We start from the raw sequence: 25049 nt of genomic DNA on the forward strand, positions 1-25049 counted from the left end.
GCACGCCAGGGCCCGGGTGCCGTGAGTGACCCAAACCCACCCAAACCCACCCAAACTGACCCAAAATGACCCAAAATGACCCAAAATGACCCAAACCCACCCTGGTGCCTGGGCAGGGCGCGGCCGTTGCTGGCCCCGGCGCTGAGCAGGGCGCACGCCAGGGCCCGGGTGCCGTCGTCGCCCCGGAAGTGCCGCAGGCAGAAGAGGACGATGGCCCGGGCCAGGCTCTCCACGTCCCGCTCCGACAGGCGGCGCTTGAAGCGGCCCTGGGCGGCCAGCTCGCGCCACCGGCCCCACCTGGGATGGGCAGTGGTCACTCAGGGGTCACTGGGGTCAGTAAAGGGTCAGTGGGGTCAATGGGGAACCAATGGGGTCAATGGGGTCAGTGGGGTCAGTGCTTGAAGCGGCCCTGGGCGGCCAGCTCCCGCCACCGGCCCCACCTGCAATGGTCAGTGAGTGGTCAGTGGGGTCAGTGAGGGGTCAGTGGGGTCATTGGGATCAATGGGGGATCAATGGGGTCAGTGGGGGATCAATGGGGTCAGTGGGGCGGTGCTTGAAGCGGCCCTGGGCGGCCAGCTCGCGCCACCGGCCCCATCTGGAACGGGCAGTGTGGTCAGTGGTCACTCAGGGGTCAGTGGGGTCAGTAAAGGGTCAATGGGGAATCAATGGGGTCAGTGGGGTCAGTGGGGTCAGTGCTTGAAGCGGCCCTGGGCGGCCAGCTCCCGCCAGCGGCCCCACCTGGAACGGGCAGTGTGGTCAGTGGTCACTCAGGGGTCAGTGGGGTCAGTGAGGGGTCAGCAGGGTCAGTAAAGGGTCAGTGGGGTCAGTGCTTGAAGCGGCCCTGGGCGGCCAGCTCACGCCAGCGGCCCCACCTGGGATGGGCAGTGGTCACTCAGGGGTCAGCGGGGTCATTGGGATCAATGGGGGATCAATGGGGTCAATGGGGGATCAATGGGGTCAGTGGGGCAGTGCTTGAAGCAGCCCTGGGTGGCCAGCTCACGCCACCGGCCCCACCTGCAATGGTCAGTGGTCACTCAGGGGTCAGCGGGGTCAGTAAAGGGTCACTGGGGTCAGTAAAGGGTCAGTGGGGTCAGCGCTTGAAGCGGCCCTGGGCGGCCAGCTCCCGCCAGCGGCCCCACCTGGAATGGGCAGTGAGTGGTCAGTGGGGTCAGCGGGGTCAGTGAGGGGTCAGTGGGGTCATTGGGATCAATGGGGGATCAATGGGGTCAGTGGGGTCAGTGCTTGAAGCGGCCCTGGGCGGCCAGCTCGCGCCAGCGACCCCACCTGGAACGGGCAGTGAGGGGTCAGTGGTCACTCAGGGGTCAGCAGAGTCATTGGGATGAATGGGGAACCAATGGGGTCAATGGGGAATCAATGGGGTCAATGAGGGACCAATGGGATCAATGGTGTTGCCAGGTGTGTCCATACCCACCCATAGACCCTCAGGTGTCCCCAGGTGTGCCTAGGTGTTTCCCCAGGTGTGCCCCCAGGTGTCCCCAGGTGTGTCCCCAGGTGTGTCCAGGTGTCCATACCCACCCATAGACCATCAGGTGTTTCCCCAGGTGTTTCCCCAGGTGTCCCCAGGTGTGCCCAGGTGTCCATACCCACCCATAGACCCCCAGGTGTTTCCCCAGGTGTCCCCAGGTGTGTCCCCAGGTATCCCAGGTGTGTCCATACCCACCCATAGACCATCAGGTGTTTCCCCAAGTGTCCCCAGGTGTGTCCCAGGTGTCCCCAGGTGTCCCCAGGTGTCCCCAGGTGTGTCCCCAGGTTTCCCCAAGTGTCCCCAGGTGTGTCCCAGGTGTCCCCAGGTGTGTCCCCAGGTGTCCCCAGGTGTGTCCATACCCACCCATAGACCATCAGGTGTTTCCCCAGGTGTCCCCAGGTGTTTCCCCAGGTGTGTCCCAGGTGTCCCTGTACCCACCCATAGACCATCAGGTGTTTCCCCAGGTGTCCCCAGGTGTCCCCAGGTGTGTCCATACCCACCCGTAGACCATCAGGTGTTTCCCCAGGTATCCCAGGTGTCCCCAGGTGTGTCCATACCCACCCATAGACCATCAGGTGTTTCCCCAGGTGCCCCCAGGTGTGTCCCAGGTGTGTCCCCAGGTGTCCCCATACCCACCCGTAGACCATCAGGTGTTTCCCCAGGTGTCCCCAGGTTTCCCCAGGTGTCCCCAGGTGTCCCCAGGTGTCCCCAGGTGTCCCAGGTGTCCCCATACCCACCCACAGACCATCAGGTGTTTCCCCAGGTGTCCCCAGGTGTGTCCCAGGTGTCCCCAGGTGTGTCCCCAGGTGTGTCCATACCCACCCGTAGACCATCAGGTGTTTCCCAGGTGTGTCCCAGGTGTTTCCCCAGGTGTCCCCAGGTGTGTCCCCGTACCCACCCGTAGACCATCAGGTGTTTCCCCAAGTGTCCCCAGGTGTGTCCCAGGTGTTTCCCCAGGTGTGTCCCAGGTGTTTCTCCAGGTGTCCCCAGGTGTTTCCCCAGGTGTTTCCCCAGGTGTGTCCCAGGTGTCCCCAGGTGTCCCCAGGTGTGTCCCCAGGTGTCCCCATACCCACCCATAGACCATCAGGTGTTTCTCCACTCGCACGCAGTCGCTCCTCGCAAACGGCGCCGTTGGCGTGGCCGGGGTGGCCTGGTGACCTCCATGCTGACCATGCTGACCACTCTGCTGCTGACCACCCTGCTGCTGACCCTGCTGCTGACCACCCTGCTGTCCGTGCTGGTGGTGGTGTCCATGGTGGTGTCCATGGTGTCCGTGCTGGGGGTGGTGGTGGCCCCCACGCCGCGTCCTGGGCGCTGCCCGGTCCGGCCGCTCCAGCTCCTCGTCGCTCTCCAGGTCCGAGAACTCCACCAGGTCATCGTCCCGCAGCGTGCTGAAGTGGCGAGTCTGCTTCCGGACACGCGGCGTGTCGATGACCAAATTGTTCTGAGTGGACAAGAGTGACCACTGGTCACTCTGAGTGACCATCACATGACCACCAGGTGACCACCACAGTGACCCTGTGCACCCAAGCCCGCCCAGGTGCTGAAATGGCGAGTCTGCTTCCGGACACGGGGAGTGTCGATGACCAAATTGTTCTGGGTGGACAATAGTGACCAGTGGTCAGCGGTCACTAATCAATGACCACCAAGTGACCCTGTGCACCCAACCCCACCCAGGTGCTGAAGTGGCGAGTCTGCTTCCGGACACGGGGCGTGTCGATGACCAGGTTATTCTGGGTGGACAATAGTGACCAGTGGTCACTCTGAGTGACCATCACATGACCACCAGGTGACCACCACAGTGACCCTGTGCACCCAACCCCACCCAACCCCACCCAGGTGCTGAAATGGCGAGTCTGCTTCCGGACACGCGGCGTGTCGATGACCAGGTTATTCTGGGTGGACAATGGGCACTGGTCACTCTGAGTGACCACCAAGTGACCATCTGACCAGCTCAAGTGACCACCAAGTGACCACCAGGTGACCCTGTGCACCCAACCCCGCCCAGGTGCTGCAGTGGCGAGTCTGCTTCCGGACACGGGGAGTGTCGATGACCAAATTGTTCTGAGTGGACAATGGTGGACAATGGTCAGTGGTCACTGATCAGTGACCATCAGGTAACCCTGTGCACCCAACCCCACCCAGGTGCTGCAGTGGCGAGTCTGCTTCCGGACACGTGGCGTGTCGATGACCAAATTGTTCTGAGTGGACAATGACCACTGGTCACTCTGAGTGACCACCAGGTGACCACCAGATGACCACAAGGTGACCCAGACCAGGTAACCTCACCCAGGTGCTGCAGTGGCGAGTCTGGGGACACACAACGTGTCGATGACCAACATGTTCTGGGTGGACAATGACCACTGGTCACTCTAAGTGACCACCACAGTGACCACCAGGTGACCCTGCCCACCCAACCCCGCCCAGGTGCTGCAGTGGCGCCTCTGGGGACACACAACGTGTCGATGACCAGGGTGTTCTAAATGGACAATGGTGGTCAGTGGTCAGTGGTCATTGACCACCAGGTGACCACCACAGTGACCACCTGGCCAGCCCAGGTGACCCCGCCCAGGTGCTGAACCGGTGTCCATCACCAGCACGTTCTGAGTGGACAATGACCAATGGTCACTCCCGGTGACCCCGCCCAGGTGCTGAACCGGTGTCTGTCACCAGCACGTTCTGAGTGGACAATGACCAATGGTCACTCCAGGTGACCACCACGTGACCGTACCTGGGACCTGTCCATCGCCAATGCGCTCTGAGTGGTCAGTGGTCACTTGAGTGGTCAGTGGTCACTCCAGGTGACCACGCCCACCTGACCACACCCAGGTGACTTCACCCAGGTGACCACACCAAAGTGACCACAGCAAAGTGACCACACCCAGATGACCCCACACACCTGGAACCCCCAGGTGACCACACCCAGGGGTGACCACGCCAAAGTGACCACACCAAGTGACCACACCCAGATGACCCCACACACCTGGAACCCCCAAGTGACCACACCCAGGTGTGACCACACCCAGGTGTGACCACACCCAGGTGACCACACCCAGTTGACCACGCCCAGGTGCTGAACCGGTGTCCATCACCAGCGTGTTCTGAGTGGACAATGACCAATGGTCACTCCAGGTGACCACACCCACCCAGGTGAGCACACGCAGGGGTGTCCATCCAGGTGACCCCACCCACCCAGGTGTGTCCATCCAAGTGACCACGCCCACCCAGGTGTGTCCATCCAGGTGACCACGCCCACCCAAGTGTGTCCATCCAGGTGACCCCGCCCACCCAGCTGTGTCCATCCAAGTGACCACGCCCACCCAGGTGTGTCCATCCAGGTGACCCCGCCCACCAAGGTGCGTCCATCCCACATAGCTGTGTCCGTCCCACCCAGGTGTGTCCATAGAGGTAACCCCGCCCACCCAGGTGACTCCACCCACCCAGGTGACTCCACCCACCCAGATGTGTCCATACAGGTAACCCCGCCCACCCAGGTGACCCCGCCCACCCAGGTGTGTCCATCCCAGGTGACATCCATACAGGTGACTCCGCCCACAATCCAGGTGTGTCGTTCCCACCCACGTGTGCCCACCCAGGTGTGTCCATGCAGGTGATGACCACACCCACCCAGGTGGCCCTGCCCATCCAGGTGACCCCGCCCACCCAGGTCTGTCCCACCCAGGTGTGTCCATGCAGGTGATGACCACACCCGCCCACGTGACCCCACCCCCCAGGTGTGGCCCCGCCCCCCCAGGTGATGGCCCCGCCCCCCAGGTGTGGCCCCGCCCCCACCTTGCTGTTGAGCAGCTCCAGGTCCAGGTCGGCTTTCTTGGCCCATTTCTGCCAGAAGTTGGGGTCGTCCAGCGCGATGTCCGTGCGGTTCTCCGAGGCCACGAAGCTGGCCTGGGGCGGGACAGGGCACACCTGGGCACACCTGGGCGCACCTGGGTGTACCTGGGCACACCTGGGAGCACCTGGGCACACCTGGGTGCACCTGGGGCCTCCCCAGGGCCGCCCGAGACCACCTGGGTGTGCCCAGACACACCTGCACCTTCTCCAGGGCCACCAAAACCCACCTGGAGCTGCTCCAGGACCACCAAAGCCCACCTAGACCTGGATTTGAGGTGTCCACCTCCTCCAGGAACCTTCCTGGTGGCCACCCAGCCTCACCCGGACCTTCTCAATGACCACCAAAACTCACCTGGACACACCTAAACCAACCTGGACCTTCTCCAAAGCCCACCTAGAACCACCTGGACCTTCCCTATGGCCACCAAAACTCATCTAGACCCACCTAAACCAACCTAGACCTTCTCCAGGACCACCTGGCCCCACCTAGATCTTCTCTAGAACCACCAGAACTCACCTGAACCCACCTAGACCTTCTCCATGACCACCTAGACCCACCTGGACCTTCTCTAGAACCTCCAAAGCCCACCTAGACCTAGATTTGAGGTGTCCACCTTCTCCAGGAACCTCCCTGGTGGCCACCCAGCCCCACCTGGATCTTCTCAATGACCACCAAAGTCCACCTGAACCCACCTAAACCAACCTGGACCTTCTCCAAAGCCCACCTAGAACCACCTGGACCTTCTCAATGACCACCAAAACTCACCTAGACCCACCTAAACCAACCTGGACCTTCTCTAGGACCACCTGGCCCCACCTAGACCTTCTCTAGAACCACCAAAGATCACCTGAACCCACCTGAACCTTCTCTAGAACCACCAAAGCCCACCTGAACTCACCTAAACCAACCTGGACCTTCTCCAGGGCCACCCAGCCCCACCTGGATCTTCTCCAGGGCCACCAAAACTCACCTAGACCCACCTAAACCAACCTAGACCTTCTCCAGGACCACCTAGACCCACCTGGACCTTCCCTATGGCCACCAAAACCCACCTAGACCCACCTGGATCTTCTCTAGAACCACCAAAGATCACCTGGACACACCTCGATCTTCTCTAGAACCACCAAAGCCACCTAGACCCACCTGGACCTTCTCTAGAACCACCAAAGCTCACCTGAACCCACCTAAACCAACCTAGACCTTCTCCAAAGCCCACCCAGACCCACCTGGAACCACCAAAGCCCCCCTAGACCCACCTGGGCCTTCTCTAGAACCACCAAAGCCCACCTGAACCCACCTACGCCCACCTGGATCTTCTCCAGGACCACCAAAGCCCACCCAGCCCCACCTGGACCTTCCCTAGAGCCACCAAAGCCCACCTAGACCTGGATTTGAGGTGTCCACCTTCTCCAAGAACGTTCCTGGTGCCCACCCAGCCCCGCCCGGCCCCGCCCGGCCCCGCCCACCTTGGCGAAGGTGGAGCCCTTGCCCTCGCTCTCGATGGTGATGGTGGTGGTGCGCCGCAGCAGGATCTGCTCGATGTCCTCCTCGCAGAACTTGGCGCCCTCGTCGTCCTCGTCCATGATGGCGGCGTAGGCGCCCTTGCGCAGGAGGTCCTCGATCTCCTTCTTGGAGAACTGCTGGATCTGGGGGGACAATGGGGACAATTGGAGAAACCAGGGTGGAAAAACCAGAACTGGAGAAACCCAGGGTGGAGAGACCCAAAATGGAGAAACCAAAACTGGAGAAACCCAGGGTGGAGAAACCAGAACGGGAGAAACCAAAACTGGAGAAACCCAGGGTGGAGAGACCCAAAATGGAGAAACCAGAACTGGAGAACCCCAGGGTGGAGAAACCAGAACTGGAGAAACCCAGGGTTGGGACACATGAGGGGCTTGGAGAAACCAGGGTGGAGTGACCAGAACTGGAGAAACCCAGGGTGGAGAAACCATGAGGGGCTTGGAGAAACCCAGGGTTGGGACACACGAGGGGCTTGGAGAAACCAGAACTGGAGAAACCAAAACTGGAGAAACCAGGGCTGGGACACACGAGGGGCTTGGAGAAACCAGGGTGGAGAGACCAAAATGGAGAAACCAAAACTGGAGAAACCCAGAGTGGAAACACCATGAGGGGCTTGGAGAAACCCAGGGTTGGGACACACGAGGGGCTTGGAGAAACCCAGGGTGGAGAGACCCAAAATGGAGAAACCAGAACTGGAGAAACCCAGGGTGGAGAAACCACGAGGGGCTTGGAGAAACCACAAGAGGCTTGGAGAACCCAGGGTGGAGAGACCAGAACTGGAGAAACCCGAAGTGGAGAACCCAAAACTGGACAAACCCAAAGTGGAGAACATGGACAACCTCAAACTGGACAAACGCAACCTGGAGAACCCAAAACTGGAGGACCCCAAACTGGAGAACCTCAGAATGGAAAAACCAAAACTGCAGAACCCCAAACTGGAGAACCCCAAAGTAGAGAAACCAGAACTGGAGAAAGCAAAGTGGAGAAACCAAAACTGAAGAACCTCAACTGGGAGAACCTCAACCTGGAGATCATGGACAAGCTCAACGTGGAGAACTCAAAACTGGAGAAACCAAAACTGGAGAAACTAAAACTGGAGAACCTCAACTGGGAGATCATGGACAGGCTCAACCTGGAGAACCTCAACTAGGAGAACCCAAAACTGGAGAAGCCAAAAGTGGAGAACCTCAACCTGGAGAACCCCAAAGTAGAGAAACCAGAAGTGGAGAACCCAAAACTGAAGAACCTCAACTGGAGAACCCAAAACTGAAGAAGCCAGAAGTGGAGAACCCAAGACTGGGAGGACCTTAACCTGGAGATCATGAACCTCAACCTGGAGAACCTCAACCTGGAGAAACCCAAACTGGAGAACCTCAACTTGAAGAAACCTGGAGAACCTAGAGAACCTGAACTTAAAGGACCTGGAGAACCTCAACTTTGGAGAACCTGGAGAACTTCAACTTAAAAAACCTGGAGAACCTCAACTTGAAGAACCTGGAAAACCTGAACTTTGGAAAACATAGAGAACCTGAACTTAAAGAACCTGGAGAACATGGAGAACCTCAACTTCAAGGAACCTGGAGAACCTCAACTTTGGAGAACCTGAAGAACCTGGAGAACTTTAAAGAACCTGGAGAACCTCAACTTAGAGAACCTGGAAAACCTGAAGAACCTCAAGTTGAAAGAACCTGGAGAACCTGGGGAACCTAGAGAACCTCCACTTGAAGCATCTGGAGAACTTCAACTTAAAAAACCTGGAGAACCTCAACTTTGGAGAACCTGGAGAACCTCAACTTAAACAACCTGGAGCACCTGGAGAACTTTAGAGAACCTGGAGAACCTGGAGAACCTCAACTTTAGAGAACCTGAAAAACCTCAAAGAACCTGGAGAATCTCAACTTTGGAGAACCTCAACCTGAAGAACCTGGAGAACTTCAACTTAACCTGAAGAACCTCAACTTTGGAGAACCTGGAGAACCTCAACTTAAAGATCCTGGAGAACATGGACAACCTCAACTTCAAGGAACCTGGAGAACCTCAATTTTGGAGAACCTGAAGAACCTGGAGAACTTTAAAGAACCTGGACAACCTGGACAACCTCAACTTTGGAGAACCTGGAGAACCTCAACTTAAAGCAGCTGGAGAACCTTAACCTAAAGAACCTGGAGAGCCTCAACTTTGGAGAACCTCAACTTGAAGAACCTGGAGAACCTGGAGAACCTGAAAAAACCTGGAGAACATCAACTTAACCTGCAGAACCTCAACTTAAAGAACCTGGAGCACCTGAAGAACCTCAACTTTGGAGAACGTGGAGAACTTCAACCTCAAGGAACCTGGAGAACCTGGAGAACCTCAACCTGGATCACCTGGACCCCCCCAGCCCTGGACCCCCCACCCTGGAGCCCTGCCCGGGGCTGACCCCGGCGATGGAGCCCTCGCGGCCGCTCATGGACTGGAGCACGGCCTTGTCCAGGCCCAGCTTCAGGCTGGCCTTGTCGAACATCTCGCGCTCGTACGAGTTCCTGGTGATCAGCCTGTAGACCTTCACCGCCTTGCTCTGCCCGATGCGGTGGCACCGCGCCTGCGCCTGCGGGGACGTCACGGGGACATCACGGGGGGACATGGAGGCTGGTGGGGCCTGGCCCAGGACACCAAACCCCTGGAGATTCCATCCCACCACACCAAACCCCTGGGAGATCCCATCCATCATCTCCAAACCCCTGGGAGATCCCATCCCACCACACCAAACCACACCCCAGGACCTCGAACCCCTGGGAGATCCCATTCCATCATCTCCAACCCTTGGGAGATCCCATCTTGTGACCCTAAACTCCACCCTAGGACCTCAAACCCCTGGGAGATCCCATCTCACCACCCCAAACCCCTGGGAGATCCCATCTTGTGACCCTAAACTCCACCCCAGGACCCCAAACCCCTGGGAGATCCCATCCCACCACACCAAACCCTTGGGAGATCCCACCCCAGGACCTCAAACTCCTGCAAGATCCCATCCCACCACCCCAAACGCTTGGTAGATCCCATCCCATCATCTCCAACCCTTGGAGAACCTCATCCCAAGACCTCACACCCCATCCCACCACACCAAACCCTTGGTAGATCCCATCCCACGACCTCAAACCCCACCCCATGACCCCAAACCCTTGGCAGATCCCGCCCCATGACCCCAAACCCATGGTAGATCCCATCTCACCACCCCAAACCTTTGGTAGATCCCATCCCATGTCCTCAAACCCTTGGTAGATCCCACCCAATGACCCCAAACCCTGGGCAGATCCCACCTCATGATCTCAAACCCTCTGCAGATCCCACCCCATCATCTCCAGTTCCTCCAGAACCTCCTCCTGTGACGCCAAACCCTTGGTAGACCCCACCTCATGATCTCAAACCCTTGGAAGACCCCATCACCCCACCCCAAACCTTTCATAGACCCCACCCCATGACCTCAAACCCTTGGTAGATCCCATCTCACCACCCCAAACCCTCTGTAGATCCCATCCAATGACCCCAAGCCCTTGGTAGACCCCACCTCACCACCCCAAACCCTCTGCAGACCCCACCCCATCATCTCGGGTCCCTCCAGAACCTTCTCTCGTGACCCCAAACCCCACCCCATGATCTCAAACCCTTTGGTAGATCCCACCCCATCATCTCAGGTCCCTCCAGAACCTCCTCCTGTGACCCCAAACCCCACCCCATGACCACAAACCCTCTGTAGACCCCACCTCACCACCCCAAACCCTTGGTAGACCCCACCCCATGACCCCAAACCCTCTGTAGATCCCACCCCATAACCCCAAACCCTTTGCAGATCCCACCCCATGACCACAAACCCTCTGTAGATCCCATCCAATGACCCCAAACCCTTGGTAGACCTCACCTCACCACCCTAAACCCTCTGTAGATCCCATCCAAAGACCACTAATCCTCTGCAGATCCCATCACCCCACCCCAAACCCTCTGCAGACCCCACCCCATCATCTCGGGTCCCTCCAGAACCTCCTCCTCCCGTGACCCCAAACCCTTGGTAGATCCCACCCCATGACCCCAAACCCTTTGCAGACCCCACCCCATGACCCCAAACCCTTTGGTAGACCCCACCCCATCATCTCAGGTCCCTCCAGAACCTCCTCCTCCCGTGACCCCAAACCCCACCCCATGACCCCAAACCCTCTGTAGACCCCACCTCATGATCTGAAACCCTCTGTAGACCCCACCTCACCACCCCAAACCCTCTGTAGATCCCACCCCATGTCCTCAAACCCTCTGCAGACCCCACCCCATCATCTCGGGTCCCTCCAGAACCTCCTCCCGTGACCCCAAACCCCACCTCATGATCTCAAACCCTTTGGTAGATCCCACCCCATCATCCCAGGTCCCTCCAGAGCCTCCTCTCGTGACCCCAAACCCCACCCCATGACCACAAACCCTTGGTAGATCCCACCCCATCATCCCAGGTCCCTCCAGAACCTCCTCCTCCCGTGACCCGGCGCGGCCCCGGGGCGGCACCTGGAGGTCGTTCTGGGGGTTCCAGTCCGAGTCGAAGATGATGCAGGTGTCGGCGGCCGTCAGGTTGATGCCCAGCCCGCCCGCCCGCGTGCACAGCAGGAACACGAACCGGTCCGAGTCCGGACGGCTGAAGCGGTCGATGGCGGCCTGGCGCAGGTTGCCCCGGACACGCCCGTCGATGCGCTCGTACGGGTACCTGGGGGGACACCAAGGGGTCACCGTGGCCACCGGGCAGCCCCGGGGCTCCAAAACCATGTCCAGGAGACACCAGGGAGCTCCAGGGCTCCATAACCACCTCCAGGAGACACCAGAGACCTCCAGGAGCCACCAGGGAGCTCCAGGGCTCCATAACCACCTCCAGGAGCCTCCAGGGCTCCATAACCACCTCCAGGAGCCACCAGGGACCTCCAGGAGCCACCAGGGAGCTCCAGGGCTCCATAACCACGTCCAGGAGACACCAGGGCTCCATAACGACCTCCAGGAGCCACCAGGGAGCTCCAGGGCTCCATAACCACGTCCAGGAGACACCAGGCAGCTCCAGGGCTCCATAACCACCTCCAGGAGACACCAGGGCTCCATAACCATGTCCAGAAGCCACCAGGGACCTCCAGGAGCCACCAGGGAGCTCCAGGGCTCCATAACCACGTCAAGGAGCCACCAGGGCTCCATAACTACCTCCAGAGCAGATCCTGGGCGTGGAGGAGCCACCAGGGAGCTCCGGGGCTCCATAACCACCTCCAGGAGCCACCAGGGCTCCATAACCACGTCCAGGAGCCACCCAGGAGCTCCAGGGCTCCGTAACCACCTCCAGGAGACACCAGGGCTCCATAACCACGTCCAGAACCAACGCTGGGCGTGGAGGAGCCACCAGGGAGCTTCAGGGCTCCATAACCACATCCAGAGCAGATCCTGGGTGTGGAGGAGCCACCGGGCAGCTCTGGGGCTTGATAACCACGTCCAGGAGACACCAGGGAGCTCCAGGGCTCCATAACCATGTCCAGAACCAATCCTGGGCGTGGAGGAGCCACCAGGGATCTCCAGGGCTCCATAACCACCTCCAGGAGACACCAAGGAGCTCCAGGGCTCCATAACCACGTCCAGGAGACACCAGGGAGCTCCAAGGCTCCGTAACCACGTCCAGAACCAAAGCTGGGTGTGGAAGAGCCACCAGGAATCTCCAGGGCTCCATAACCATCTCCAGGAGCCACCAGGGAGCTCCAGGGCTCCATAACCATGTCCAGAGCAGATCCTGGGTGTGGAGGAGCCACCAGGGAGCTCCAGGGCTCCATAACCACCTCCAGGAGCCACCAGGGAGCTCCAGGGCTCTGTAACCACGTCCAGAACCAACGCTAGGTGTGAAGGAGCCACCAGGGAGCTCCAGGGCTCCATAACCACGTCCAGGAGCCACCAGGGACCTCCAGGAGCCACCAGGGAGCTCCAGGGCTCCATAACCACCTCCAGGAGACACCAGGGACCTCCAGGAGCCACCAGGGAGCTCCAGGGCTCCATAACCACGTCCAGGAGCCACCAGGGAGCTCCGGGGCTCCATAACCACCTCCAGGAGCCACCAGGCAACTCCACCCTGTTTCTGGATGAGATGGTCCTCCAGGATGTCCCATTTTTCCCACGTTTTCTCCTCATTTCTTTTTTGCATTTTTTTCCCAAAATGCCCATTTTTTGCCCCAAAACCCATTTTTTCCCAAAATCCCCATTTTTCCCACCAAAAAAATTCAACCATTTCTGGATGAGGTGGTCCTCCAGGATGTCCCATTTTCCCCCACATTTTCTCCTCATTTCTCCCCATTTTTTTTCCGTTTTTTTTCCCAAAATGTCCATTTTACCCAAAATCTCCATTTTTCCCCCCAAACCCCGTTTTTTCCCAAAACCGCCCGTTTTCTCCCCAAACCCTGACCGTTTCTGGATGAGGTAGTCCTCCAGGATGTCCAGGCACCGCACCATCTGCGAGAACACCAGCACCTTGTGTCCTCCGGCGCGCAGCCGGGGCAGGAGCTTGTCCAGCAGCACCAACTTCCCGGCCGAGCGCACCAGGGCCTGCAGCGCCAGCTCGGGCCCGGGCAGCGCCGGCAGCGACGCCCTGAGCTCGGCCACGATCTGCTCCTCCGCACCTGCGGGCACACGTCACACCTGAGCGCTGCCGGCCCTGGCTCAGAGAAACCATCACTGACCACCCCTGGCTCCATAAAACCACCCCTGACCACCCCTGACCACCCCTGGTTCCATAAAACCAGCAGCGACCACCCCTGGTTCCATAAAACCACCAATGACCACCCCTGGTTCCATAAAAAACCCATAAGAACTTCAAGAGAACCTCAGGAGAACATCAATGGTTCCATCAAACAGTGGCTGAGAACTTCAGGAGAAGGTTAAAGACCATCACTGACCACCAGAGGTTCCACAAAACCATCTTTGAGAACTTCAGGAGAACATCCCTGATCCCTATTGACCATCAGTAGGTCCACCAAAACATCTCTGAGAACTTCGGGAGAAAGTTGGTGACCATCACTGACCACCAAAGGTTCCATAAAACCACTGGTGACCACCCCATGTTCCATAAAAAACCCATAAGAACTTCAGGAGAACCTCAGGAAAACATCAGTGATCATCAGTAGGTCCATCAAAACATCTCTGAGAACTTCGGGAGAACGTTGGTGACCATCACTGACCACCCCTGGTTCCATAAAACCAACAGTGACCGCTCATGGTTCCATAAAAAACCCATAGGAACCTCAGGAGAACCTCAGGAGAACATCAATGACCATCAATGGTTCCATCAAAACATCTCTGAGAGCTTCAGGAGAATGTTGGTGACCATCACTGACTACCCCTGGTTCCATAAAACCACCGCTGACCACCCCTGGTTCTATAAAATGTCCATAAGAACCTCAGGAGAACATCAATGGTTCCATCAAAACATCTCTGAGAACTTCGGGAGAAGGTTGGCTTCCATCACCAACCACCCCTGGCTCCATAAAACCACCGGTGACCATCAGTGGTTCCATGAAATGTCCATAAGAACCTCAGGAGAACATCAATGGTTCCATCAAAACACCTCTGAGAACTTCGGGAGAAGGTTGGTGACCATCCCTGACCACCCCTGGTTCCATAAAACCACCGGTGACTACCCCTGGTTCCATAAAAAACCCATAGGAACGTCAGGAGAACCTCAGGAGAACATCAATGATCATCAATAGCTCCATCAAACAATGGCTGAGAACTTCAGGAGAACGTTGGTGACCGTCCCTGACTACCCCTGGCTCCATAAAACCACCACTGACCACCCCTGGTTCCATAAGATACCCGTAAGAACCTCAGGAGAACATCAATGGTTCCATCAAAACATCTCTGAGAGCTTTGGGAGAATGGTGGTGACCATCACCGACCACCCCTGGCTCCATAAAACCACCCCTGACCACCCCTGGTTCCATAAAACCACCGGTGACCATCAGTGGTTCCATAAAAAACCCATAGGAACTTCAGGAGAACATCAATGACCACCAATGGTTCCATCAAAACATCTCTGAGAGCTTCAGGAGAAGGTTAAAGACCATTACTGACCACCAGAGGTTCCATAAAACCATCTCTAAGAACTTCAGGGGAACATCCCTGATCCCTATTGACCATCAGTGGTTCCATCAAACAATGGCTGAGAACTTCAAGAGAATGTCATTGGTTCCACCGTTGTGTTGAGCAGGTGTGTGTATGAGTACCCAGCTGTGCCCAGGTGTATCTATGTGTACCCAGGTGTACCCCAGGTGTATCTGTGTGTACCCAGGTGTATCTGTGTGTGTCTATGTGTACCCAAGTGTGTCTATGCATGCCCAGGTGTGCCCAGGTGTGCCAGGTGTGCTCACCGTTGATGAAGTAGGGGTGGTTGCAGCACTTGCGCAGCTCCATCATGGTGTTGAGCAGGTTGGGCACGTTGCCATGCCCAGGTGTGTACCCCAGGTGTATCTATGTGTACCCAGGTGTACCCAGGTGTGCCCAGGTGCTCACCGTTGATGAGGTAGGGGTGGTTGCAGCACTTGCGCAGCTCCATCATGGTGTTGAGCAGGTGTGTGTATGTGTGCCCAGGTGTGTCCATGCATACCCAGGTGTATCTATGTGTGTCTATCTGTACCCAGGTGTATCTATGTGTACCTGCCCAGGTGTACCCAGGTGTGCTCACCGTTGATGAGGTAGGGGTGGTTGCAGCACTTGCGCAGCTCCATCATGGTGTTGAGCAGGTGTGCCCAGGTGTATCTATGTGTGTCTATCTGTACCCAGCTGTACCCCAGGTGTCTCTATGTGTACCCAGGTGTGTCTATGTGTACCCCAGGTGTATCTGTGTGTACCTGGCCAGGTGTGTGCTCACCGTTGATGAGGTAGGGGTGGTTGCAGCACTTGCGCAGCTCCATCATGGTGTTGAGCAGGTGTGCCCAGGTGTGTGTATGTGTACCCAGGTGTACCCAGGTGTACCCAGGTGCACACAGGTGCTCACCGTTGATGAGGTAGGGGTGGTTGCAGCACTTGCGCAGCTCCATCATGGTGTTGAGCAGGTGTGCCCAGGTGTGTGTATGTGTACCCAGGTGTACCCAGGTGTACCCAGGTGCACACAGGTGCTCACCGTTGATGAGGTAGGGGTGGTTGCAGCACTTGCGCAGCTCCATCATGGTGTTGAGCAGGTTGGGCACGTTGCCGTGCCCCGCCCCGCGCGCCAGGTAGGCGAAGTTGCGCTCCAGGATGGCGCGGTACAGGCGCTTCTGGGCGTTGGTCAGCTCCACCTCGATGATCGTCTCCTGCTTGGGCGCCAGGTTCTTCTCCACGTCCTCCTTGAGCCGCCGCAGCATCATCGGCTTCAGCAGCGCCTGCAGCTTCTGCACCTGCGGGGGGGGAACGCGCACCTGTCACACCTGGGCACACCTGGGCGGGGTTACAGCCACACCTGTGGTAGCTGGGCGGGGTTACAGGCACACCTGTCACACCTGGGCCAGGTGTGCAAGGTGCCCAGGTGGCTACAGAGACTTACAGCCACACCTGTGGTAGCTGGGCAAGGTTACAGCCACACCTGTGACACCTGGGCGAGGTGCAGGAGGTGCCCAGAGGTGGCTATGAGGAGTTACAGGCACACCTGTGACACCTGGGCAAGGTGTGCAAGGTGCCCAGAGGTGGCTACAGAGAGTTACAGCCACACCTGTCACACCTGGGCAATGTGTGCCAGGTGCCCACAGGTGGCTATGAGGAGTTACAGCCACACCTATCACACCTGAGTGATGCTATGGCCACACCTGTGATACCTGGGCGAGGTGTGCAAGGTGCCCAGCACTGGCTATGAGGAGTTACAGCCACACCTGTCACACCTGGGCGCGGTTACAGCCACACCTGTGGTAGCTGGGCGAGGTTACAGCCACACCTGGCACACCTGGGCGGGGTTACAGCCACACCTGTCACACCTGGGCCAGGTGTGGGAAGTGCCCAGCACTGGCTATGAGGAATTACAGCCACACCTGTCACACCTAGGCACAGTTACAGCCACACCTGGCACACCTCGGTGAGGTTACAGCCACACCTGTGGTACCTGGGCATGGTTAGGACCACACCTGTGATACCTGGGCGAGGTGCAGGAGGTGCCCACAGGTGGCTACAAGGAGTTATGGCCACACCTGTCTCACCTGGCCACACCTGGGCAAGGGTCAGGAAATCCGTAACCTGCTCAGGTGTGCCCAGGTGAGCCTCAAACTCATCTCTAAGGCCAGGAAAAGACCTCAAACCCCACCCAAACCCTCCCCAGGTACGGCAGGTACACCCAGGTGTGTTCTGACCGCGCCCAGGTGCGCCCAGGTGCGCCCAGGTGAGGCCAAAACCCCTCCCAAGAACCATCAAACGACCTCAAACCCCTCCCAACCCTCCCCAGGTACACCCAGGTGTGTTCTGAGCGTGCTCAGGTGTGTCTGGGTGTGCCCACGTGTCCCCAGGTGTGCCCAGGTGTGCCCAGGTGCGCCCCTCACCTGCTCCTCGGTCTTGAGGTCGCCGAAGTCCTTGAGGAACTCGGCCTCGGACGGGAACTGGGAGGGCTCCAGGAAGTGCAGGAGGCTGAAGAGCTCCTCGACCGTGTTCTGCAAAGGTGTCCCCGTCAGCAGCACCTTGTGCTCCTGCAGGTGAGACAGGTGAGACAGGTGAGACAGGTAAGGGAAAATAACAGAGATAATGCAGGTAAAATGGGGTAAAAACTGGGACAGGTGAGGCTGGAGAGCTCCTGGACCGTGTTCTGCACAGGTGTGCCCGTCAGCAGCACCTTGTGCTCCTGCAGGTGAGGGACAGGTGAGACAGGTAAGGGAAAATAACAGAGATAATGCAGGTAAAATGGGGTAAAAAGTGATACAGGTGGGGCTGGAGAGCTCCTGGACCGTGTTCTGCACAGGTGTGCCCATGAGCAGCACCTTGTGCTCCTAAAGGTGAGACAGGTGAGGGACAGGTGAGGGACAGGTGAGACAGGTGAGGGAAAATGACAGAGATAATGCAGGTAAAATGGGGTAAAAACTGGGACAGGTGAGGTAAAACTGGGACAGGTGGGGCTGGAGAGCTCCTGGAGCGTGTTCTGCACAGGTGTGCCCGTCAGCAGCACCTTGTGCTCCTAAAGGTGAGACAGGTAAGGGACAGGTAAGGGACAGGTGAGACAGGTGAGGGAAAATAATGGGGTAAAAAACTGGGACAGGTGAGGTAAAACTGGGACAGGTGAGAGACCTTGCAGTGACCCCAAACCCCACAGGTATCACCCCAAAGCCCTCAGGATGACCCTGAACCCCCTCAGGTGTGAGCTCAGGTGTGCCCAGGTAACTCAAAACCCTCTAAAATCCCCGTTTTCCACCCGTTTTTCCCCCGTTTTTCCCCCATTTTTCACCCGATTTTCACCAGGTTTTTTCTGTCCCTCCCCTCCCAGGTGTGCCCAGGTGCGCTCCCAGGTGTGCCACTGACCAGGTCCATGTGTTTGAGGCTGTCCAGCAGCTTGCAGTGCCGGTTCTTGAGCCAGTGTGTGACCCCAAAATCCCCGTTTTTCACTCAATTTTCACCCATTTTTCACCCGATTTTCACCGGGTTTTTTCTGTCCCTCCCCGCCCAGGTGTGCCCAGGTGCGTTCCCAGGTGTGCCACTGACCAGGTCCATGTGTTTGAGGCTGTCCAGCAGCTTGCATTACCTGTTCTTGAGCCGGTGTGTGACACCAAAATCCCCGTAACTCAAAACCCTCCAAAATCCCCGTTTTTCACTCGTTTTTCCCCCGTTTTTTGCCCATTTTTCACCCGATTTTCACCGGGTTTTTTTTGCTCCTCCCCTCCCAGGTGTGCCCAGGTGCGCGCCCAGGTGTGCCACTGACCAGGTCCATGTGTTTCAGGCTGTCCAGCAGCTTGCAGTGGCGGTTCTTGAGCCAGTGTGTGACCCCAAAATCCCCGTTTTTCACCCAATTTTCCCGTTTTTCACCCATTTTTCACCCGATTTTCACCCGGTTTTTTTTGCTCCTCCCCTCCCAGGTGTGCCCAGGTGTGTGCCCAGGTGTGCCACTGACCAGGTCCATGTGTTTCAGGCTGTCCAGCAGCTTGCAGTGCCGGTTCTTGAGCCGGTGTGTGACCCCAAAATCCCCGTTTTCCACCCATTTTTCCCCCATTTTTCACCCGATTTTCACCGGGTTTTTTTTGTGTTTCCCCTCCCAGGTGTGCCCAGGTGTGTTCCCAGGTGTGCCACTGACCAGGTCCATGTGCTTGAGGCTGTCCAGCAGCTTGCAGTGCCGGTTCTTGAGCCGGTGTGTGACCCCAAAATCCCCGTTTTTCCCCCATTTTTCACCCGTTTTTCCCCCGTTTTTCACCCGATTTTCACCGGGTTTTTTTTGCTCCTCCCCTCCCAGGTGTGCCCAGGTGTGCTCCCAGGTGTGCCACTGACCAGGTCCATGTGTTTCAGGCTGTCCAGCAGCTTGCAGTGCCGGTTCTTGAGCCGGTGTGTGACCCCAAAATCCCCGATTTTCACCCGATTTTCCCCCGTTTTTCACCCATTTTTCACCCGATTTTCACCGGGTTTTTTCTGTCCCTCCCCTCCCAGGTGTGCCCAGGTGCGCTCCCAGGTGTGCCACTGACCAGGTCCATGTGCTTGAGGCTGTCCAGCAGCTTGCAGTGGCGGTTCTTGAGCCGGTGTGTGACCCCAAAATCCCCGATTTTCACACGTTTTTCCCCCATTTTCCCCCCATTTTCCACCCGATTTTCACCGCGTTTTTTTTGCTCCTCCCCTCCCAGGTGTGCCCAGGTGCGCTCCCAGGTGTGCCACTGACCAGGTCCATGTGTTTCAGGCTGTCCAGCAGCTTGCAGTGGCGGTTCTTGAGCCGGTGCGCCTCGTCGATGACCACGCAGCGCCACTGGACCTCGCGCAGCTCGGGGCAGTCGGACAGGATCATCTCGAAGGTGGTGATGAGGGCGTCGAACTTGTACGCACCTGGGATCAGCCGGCCCTGCAGGTGACACAGGTGGGCACAGGTGAGGCACAGGTAACACAGGTGAGTTACAGGTAACACAGGTGAGCTCACCTGGCGGCCATTTGAGGGGGTTTTGTGTTGCTGGATCACCTGCCAGGCTGGTGTGGTACACCATGGAGTGGGTACAGGTGTGTTACAGGTGGGGCACAGGTGTGTACAGGTAACACAGGTGAGCTCACCTGGCGGCCATTTGAGGGTGTTTTGTAGTGCTGGATCACCTGCCAGGTTGGTGTGAGACACCCTGATGTGTGCACAGGTGTGTACAGGTGAGTTACAGGTGTGTTACAGGTGTGTGAGCTCACCTGGCGGCCATTTGAGGGGGGTTTGTGGCACTGGATCACCTGCCCGGTTGGTGTGGTACACCATGGAGTGGGTACAGGTGTGTTACAGGTAACACAGGTGAGCTCACCTGGCTGCCATTTGAGGGGGTTGTGTGCTGCTGGCTCACCTGCCGGCTGGCCAGGCTGCACAGGTGTGTCACACACCCCATACAGTGCATTACAGACCCCACACAGGTGTGTTACAGGTGTGTTACAGGTGTGTTACAGGTGATTTACCTGCCCAGGTGAGCTCACCTTGCCGTCCTTGCAGTACATCTTGTACTGCTGGATCACCTGCCGGCTGGCCAGGCTGCACAGGTGTGTCAGTGACCCCATACAGGTGTATTGTACACACAATACAGGTGTGTCAAACACCCCATACAGGTGCATTGTACACACAGTACAGGTGTTTTACCTGCCCAGGTGAGCTCACCTTGCCGTCCTTGCAGTACATCTCGTACTGCTGGATCACCTGCCGGCTGGCCAGGCTGCACAGGTGTGTCACAGACCCCATACAGGTGTGTTACAGGTGTGTCCCAGGTAACACAGGTGAGCTCACCTTGCCGTCCTTGCAGTACATGTCGTACTGCTGGATCACCTGCCGGCTGGCCAGGCTGTACAGGTGTGTCACAGGTGTATCACAGACCCCATACAGGTGTGTTACAGGTGTGTTACCTGCCCAGGTGAGCTCACCTTGCCGTCCTTGCAGTACATCTCGTACTGCTGGCTCACCTGCCGGCTGGCCAGGCTGCACAGGTGTGTCACAGGTGTGTCAGTGACCCCATACAGGTGTATTACACACCCCATACAGGTGTGTTACAGGTGATTTACCTGCCCAGGTGAGCTCACCTTGCCATCGTTGCAGTACATCTCGTACTGCTGGATCACCTGCCGGCTGGCCAGGCTGCACAGGTGTGTCACACACCCCATACAGGTGCATTACAGACCCCACACAGGTGTGTTACAGGTGTGTTACAGGTGTGTTACCCGCCCAGGTGAGCTCACCTTGCCGTCCTTGCAGTACATCTCGTACTGCTGGATCATCTGCCGGCTGGCCAGGCTGCCGTGGTACACGATGGTGTTCAGGTGCGTCCAGGTGCCGAACTCGCGCTCCCAGTTGGCGATGGTGGAGAGCGGCGCGATCACCAGGTAGGGGCCGCGCACACCTGCGCCGTGCACCTCCTGCAGGAACGCGATCGACTGGATCGTCTTGCCCAGCCCCATCTCGTCCGCCAGGATGCAGTTCTGCCTGCGGGACAGGTGTGACACGTGAGGCACACCTGGGACAACTGAGTGGGGTACAGCTGAGGAACAGGTGAGGTACACCCGGGGGTACACCTGTGACAGGTGAGGTGCACCCAAGGGACAGGGGTTGGTCTTGACAGCAGTTCTGCCTGCGGGACAGGTGCGACACGTGAGGCACACCTGGCACGGGTGAGTGGGGTACACCTGAGGGACAGGTGAGGTACACCTGAGACAGGTGAGGTACACCCGGGGGACAGGTAAGGTACACCTGAGGTACGCCTGGGATGGGTAAGGTACACCTGGGACAGGTGAGGTGCACCTGAGGGACAGGGGTTGGTCTTGCCCAGCCCCATCTCGTCCACCAGGATGCAGTTCTGCCTGCGGGACAGGTGCGACAGGTGAGGCACACCTGGGACGGGTAAGGTGCACCTGGGGTACACCTGGGACAGGTAAGGTGCACCTGGGACAAGTGAGGTACACCTGGGATACACCTGGGATGGGTAAGGTACACCTGGGATAAGTAAAAAACACCTGAGATTCACCTGGGACAGGTAAGGGGCACCTGGGATACACCCGGGACAAGTAACCTACACCTGGGACACACCTAGGACAGGTAAGGGACACCTGGGGTACACCTGTGACAGGTAAGGTACACCTGCGATAAGTAAGGTACACCTGAGATACACCTGGGGCACACCCAGGACAGGTAAGGGACACCTGGAACACACCTAGGACAAGTAACAGACCAGGTGTGTTTACCTGTCCCAGGTGTGTTTACCTGTTGCCCAGGTGAGCTCACCTGTTGTACCAGTTGAAGAGCAGCCAGTTCACACCCTCCAGCTGGTATTCCCTGAGCTGGTACCCTCACCTGTCCCAGGTGTGTATATCCATTCCCAGGTGTGTTTACCTGCCCCAGGTGTGTTTACCTGCCCCAGGTGAGCTCACCTGTTGTACCAGTTGAAGAGCAGCCAGTTGACGCCCTCCAGCTGGTATTCCCTGAGCTGGTTGTGGTTCTTGTACTCGTGCGACGCCTCCAGCTTCTTCCAGGCGCCGGCCTGGGGGCGGGGCTGCACAGGTGAGACACAGGTGAGCAACAGGTGAAATAAAAACTGAACAGCTCATACAGGTGAGACACAGATGAGACAGAAATGGAACAGCTCAAACAGGTGAGACACAGGTGAGACACAGGTGAGATAAAAACACAACAGCTCATACAGGTGAGACACAGGTGAGATAAAAAGGGAACAGCTCATACAGGTGAGTGACAGGTGGGACACAGGTGGGACACAAGTGAGAGATAGGTGAGACAAAAACGGAACAGCTCACACAGGTGAGACACAGGTGAGTGACAGGTGAGCGACAGGTGAGACACAGGTGAGTGACAGGTGAGACAGGTGAGAGATAAGTAAGGTACAGGTGAGACACAGGTGAGACGCAGGTGAGCTAGCTCATACAGGTGAAACACAGGTGAGACACAGGTGAGACAAAAACGGAACAGCTCATACAGGTGAGACACAGGTGAGGTAACTCATACAGGTGAGTTACAGGTGAGTGACAGGTAAGATAGGGGTGAGACACAGGTGAGGTACAGGTGAGACACAGGTGAGACAAGCGAAACGTGAGACACAGGTAAAGTACAACTAAAATACAGGTGGGATAAATCACACAGGTGAGACACAGGTAAGATATGAGATACAGGTGGGACAGAGCTGAGATACACAGGTAAAACACAGGTGAGACACAGGTGAGACACAGGTGAGACGTGCAATACAGGTGAGACATTAAAGAGGCACAGGTGAGATACAGGTGAGACACAGATAAGGTACAGGTAAGGTACAGGTGAGTGACAGGTAAAGGGTGAGATACAGGTGAGACACAGGTGAGACACAGGTGAGACATGTGCAGGGCTCACCTGCCGGGGGGGCGTGGCCTCACCTGCCGGGGGGCGTGGCCTCACCTGCCGGGGGGGCGTGGCCTCACCTGTCTCTTGAGCTCGGGGTGCCGCGCCTGGATCCGCTTGAACTCGGCCACCTTGGCCTCGTCCACGTCCTCCTGCAGCTCCCAGGTGCTGTCCTCATATGGCAACGAGCACCACTTGACCAGGTAATAGACCACGGGCTGGGGAGACACACCTGGGCAGGTGAGCCACACCTGGGTACACCTGGGTACACCTGGGTACAGGTAACTGCCTGCCAGGTAACCCCTCCTGCAGCTCCCAGGTGCTGTCCTCGTACGGCAACGAGCACCACTTGACCAGGTAATACACCACGGGCTGGGGAGAGACACCTGGGCAGGTGAGTGACACCTGGGTACAGGTGAGTGACACCTGGGGACAGGTAACTGCCAGGTAACCCCTCCTGCAGCTCCCAGGTGCTGTCCTCGTATGGCAACGAGCACCACTTGACCAGGTAATAAACCACGGGCTGGGGAGACACACCTGGGCAGGTGAGTGACACCTGGATATACCTGGGTACAGGTGAGTGACACCTGGATACACCTGGGTACAGGTGAGCGACACCTGGGTACAGGTAACTGACACCTGGGGACACCTGGGTACACCTGGGTACAGGTGAGTGACACCTGGATACACCTGGGTACACCTGGGTACAGGTGAGTGACACCTGGGGACAGCTGGGTACAGGTGAGTGACACCTGGGTACACCTGGGTACAGGTAACTGCCAGGTGACCCCTCCTGCAGCTCCCAGGTGCTGTCCTCGTATGGCAACGAGCACCACTTGACCAGGTAATAAACCACGGGCTGGGGAGAGACACCTGGGCAGGTGAGTGACACCTGGGGACAGGTGAGTGACACCTGGGGACACCGGGGTACAGGTAACTAACACCTGGGTACACCTGGGTACAGGTGAGTGACACCTGGGTACACCTGGACACAGGTAACTGACACCTGACTATGCCTGGATACACCTGGATACACCTGGATACAGGTCACTGACAGGTAAAACACCTGGATACACCTGAGTACAGGTAACTGACACCTGGATACACCCAGACACACCTGGATACACCTGGGTACACCTGGGTACAGGTAACTGCCAGGTTACCCATTTTTTCCCCCATTTTGGTCCCCTCACCCCCAAAATCCCCGTTTTCTGCTCCGTTTTTGTCCCCAGCCCCAAAATCCCCGTTTTTCCCCCCCATTTTTGGTTCCCACTCCCAAAATCCCCGTTTTTTCCCCCAATGTTTGGTCCCCCCAGCCCCGAAATCCCCGTTTTTTGCCCCGTTTTTGGTCCCCAGCCCCAAAATCTCCATTTTTTGCCCCGTTCTGGGCGCTGACCTCGCCGTTGTCCTTGTCCACGCTGTGGGACTCGTCCAGGATCCGATCGACCTCCACGTAGTCGGGGTTGAAGGGCTCCTCGTCCTGCCCAGAAACCCCAAAATCCCCGGGTTTGACCCCAAATCCTCATTTGCTCTCAGTCCCCTGCTGTGCCCACCAAAATTCCCATTTTTCCCCAAAAATCCCCAATTTTTCCCCAAAAATCCCCAATTCTTCCCCATCAAAAATCCCCAATTTTTTCCCCAAAATATCCCCAAGTTTTTCTTCCCAAAAATCCCCAATTCTTCCCCAT

General features: G+C 57.6%; 1 protein-coding gene across 1 annotated transcript in view; it reads right to left on the minus strand.

Moving 5' to 3' along the window:
- LOC129134462 (chromodomain-helicase-DNA-binding protein 8-like) overlaps positions 1-25049 on the minus strand; it is a gene marked incomplete at its 5' end in the record, with an annotated part of 55171 nt that overhangs the window by 18118 nt on the left and 12004 nt on the right. Inside the window, 14 exons of the mRNA XM_077193220.1 lie at positions 101-297; positions 2560-2930; positions 5279-5389; positions 6803-6982; positions 9277-9444; positions 11385-11580; positions 13297-13510; positions 16009-16264; positions 17390-17533; positions 19696-19872; positions 21222-21465; positions 22407-22528; positions 23442-23579; positions 24758-24841. Coding sequence (XP_077049335.1) covers positions 101-297; positions 2560-2930; positions 5279-5389; positions 6803-6982; positions 9277-9444; positions 11385-11580; positions 13297-13510; positions 16009-16264; positions 17390-17533; positions 19696-19872; positions 21222-21465; positions 22407-22528; positions 23442-23579; positions 24758-24841 — 2602 coding nt within the window. The remainder of the gene's footprint in view (positions 1-100; positions 298-2559; positions 2931-5278; positions 5390-6802; positions 6983-9276; positions 9445-11384; positions 11581-13296; positions 13511-16008; positions 16265-17389; positions 17534-19695; positions 19873-21221; positions 21466-22406; positions 22529-23441; positions 23580-24757; positions 24842-25049) is intronic.

The sequence above is a fragment of the Agelaius phoeniceus genome, chromosome 37, assembly GCF_051311805.1.
Source record: "Agelaius phoeniceus isolate bAgePho1 chromosome 37, bAgePho1.hap1, whole genome shotgun sequence".
Lineage (NCBI taxonomy): Eukaryota > Metazoa > Chordata > Aves > Passeriformes > Icteridae > Agelaius > Agelaius phoeniceus.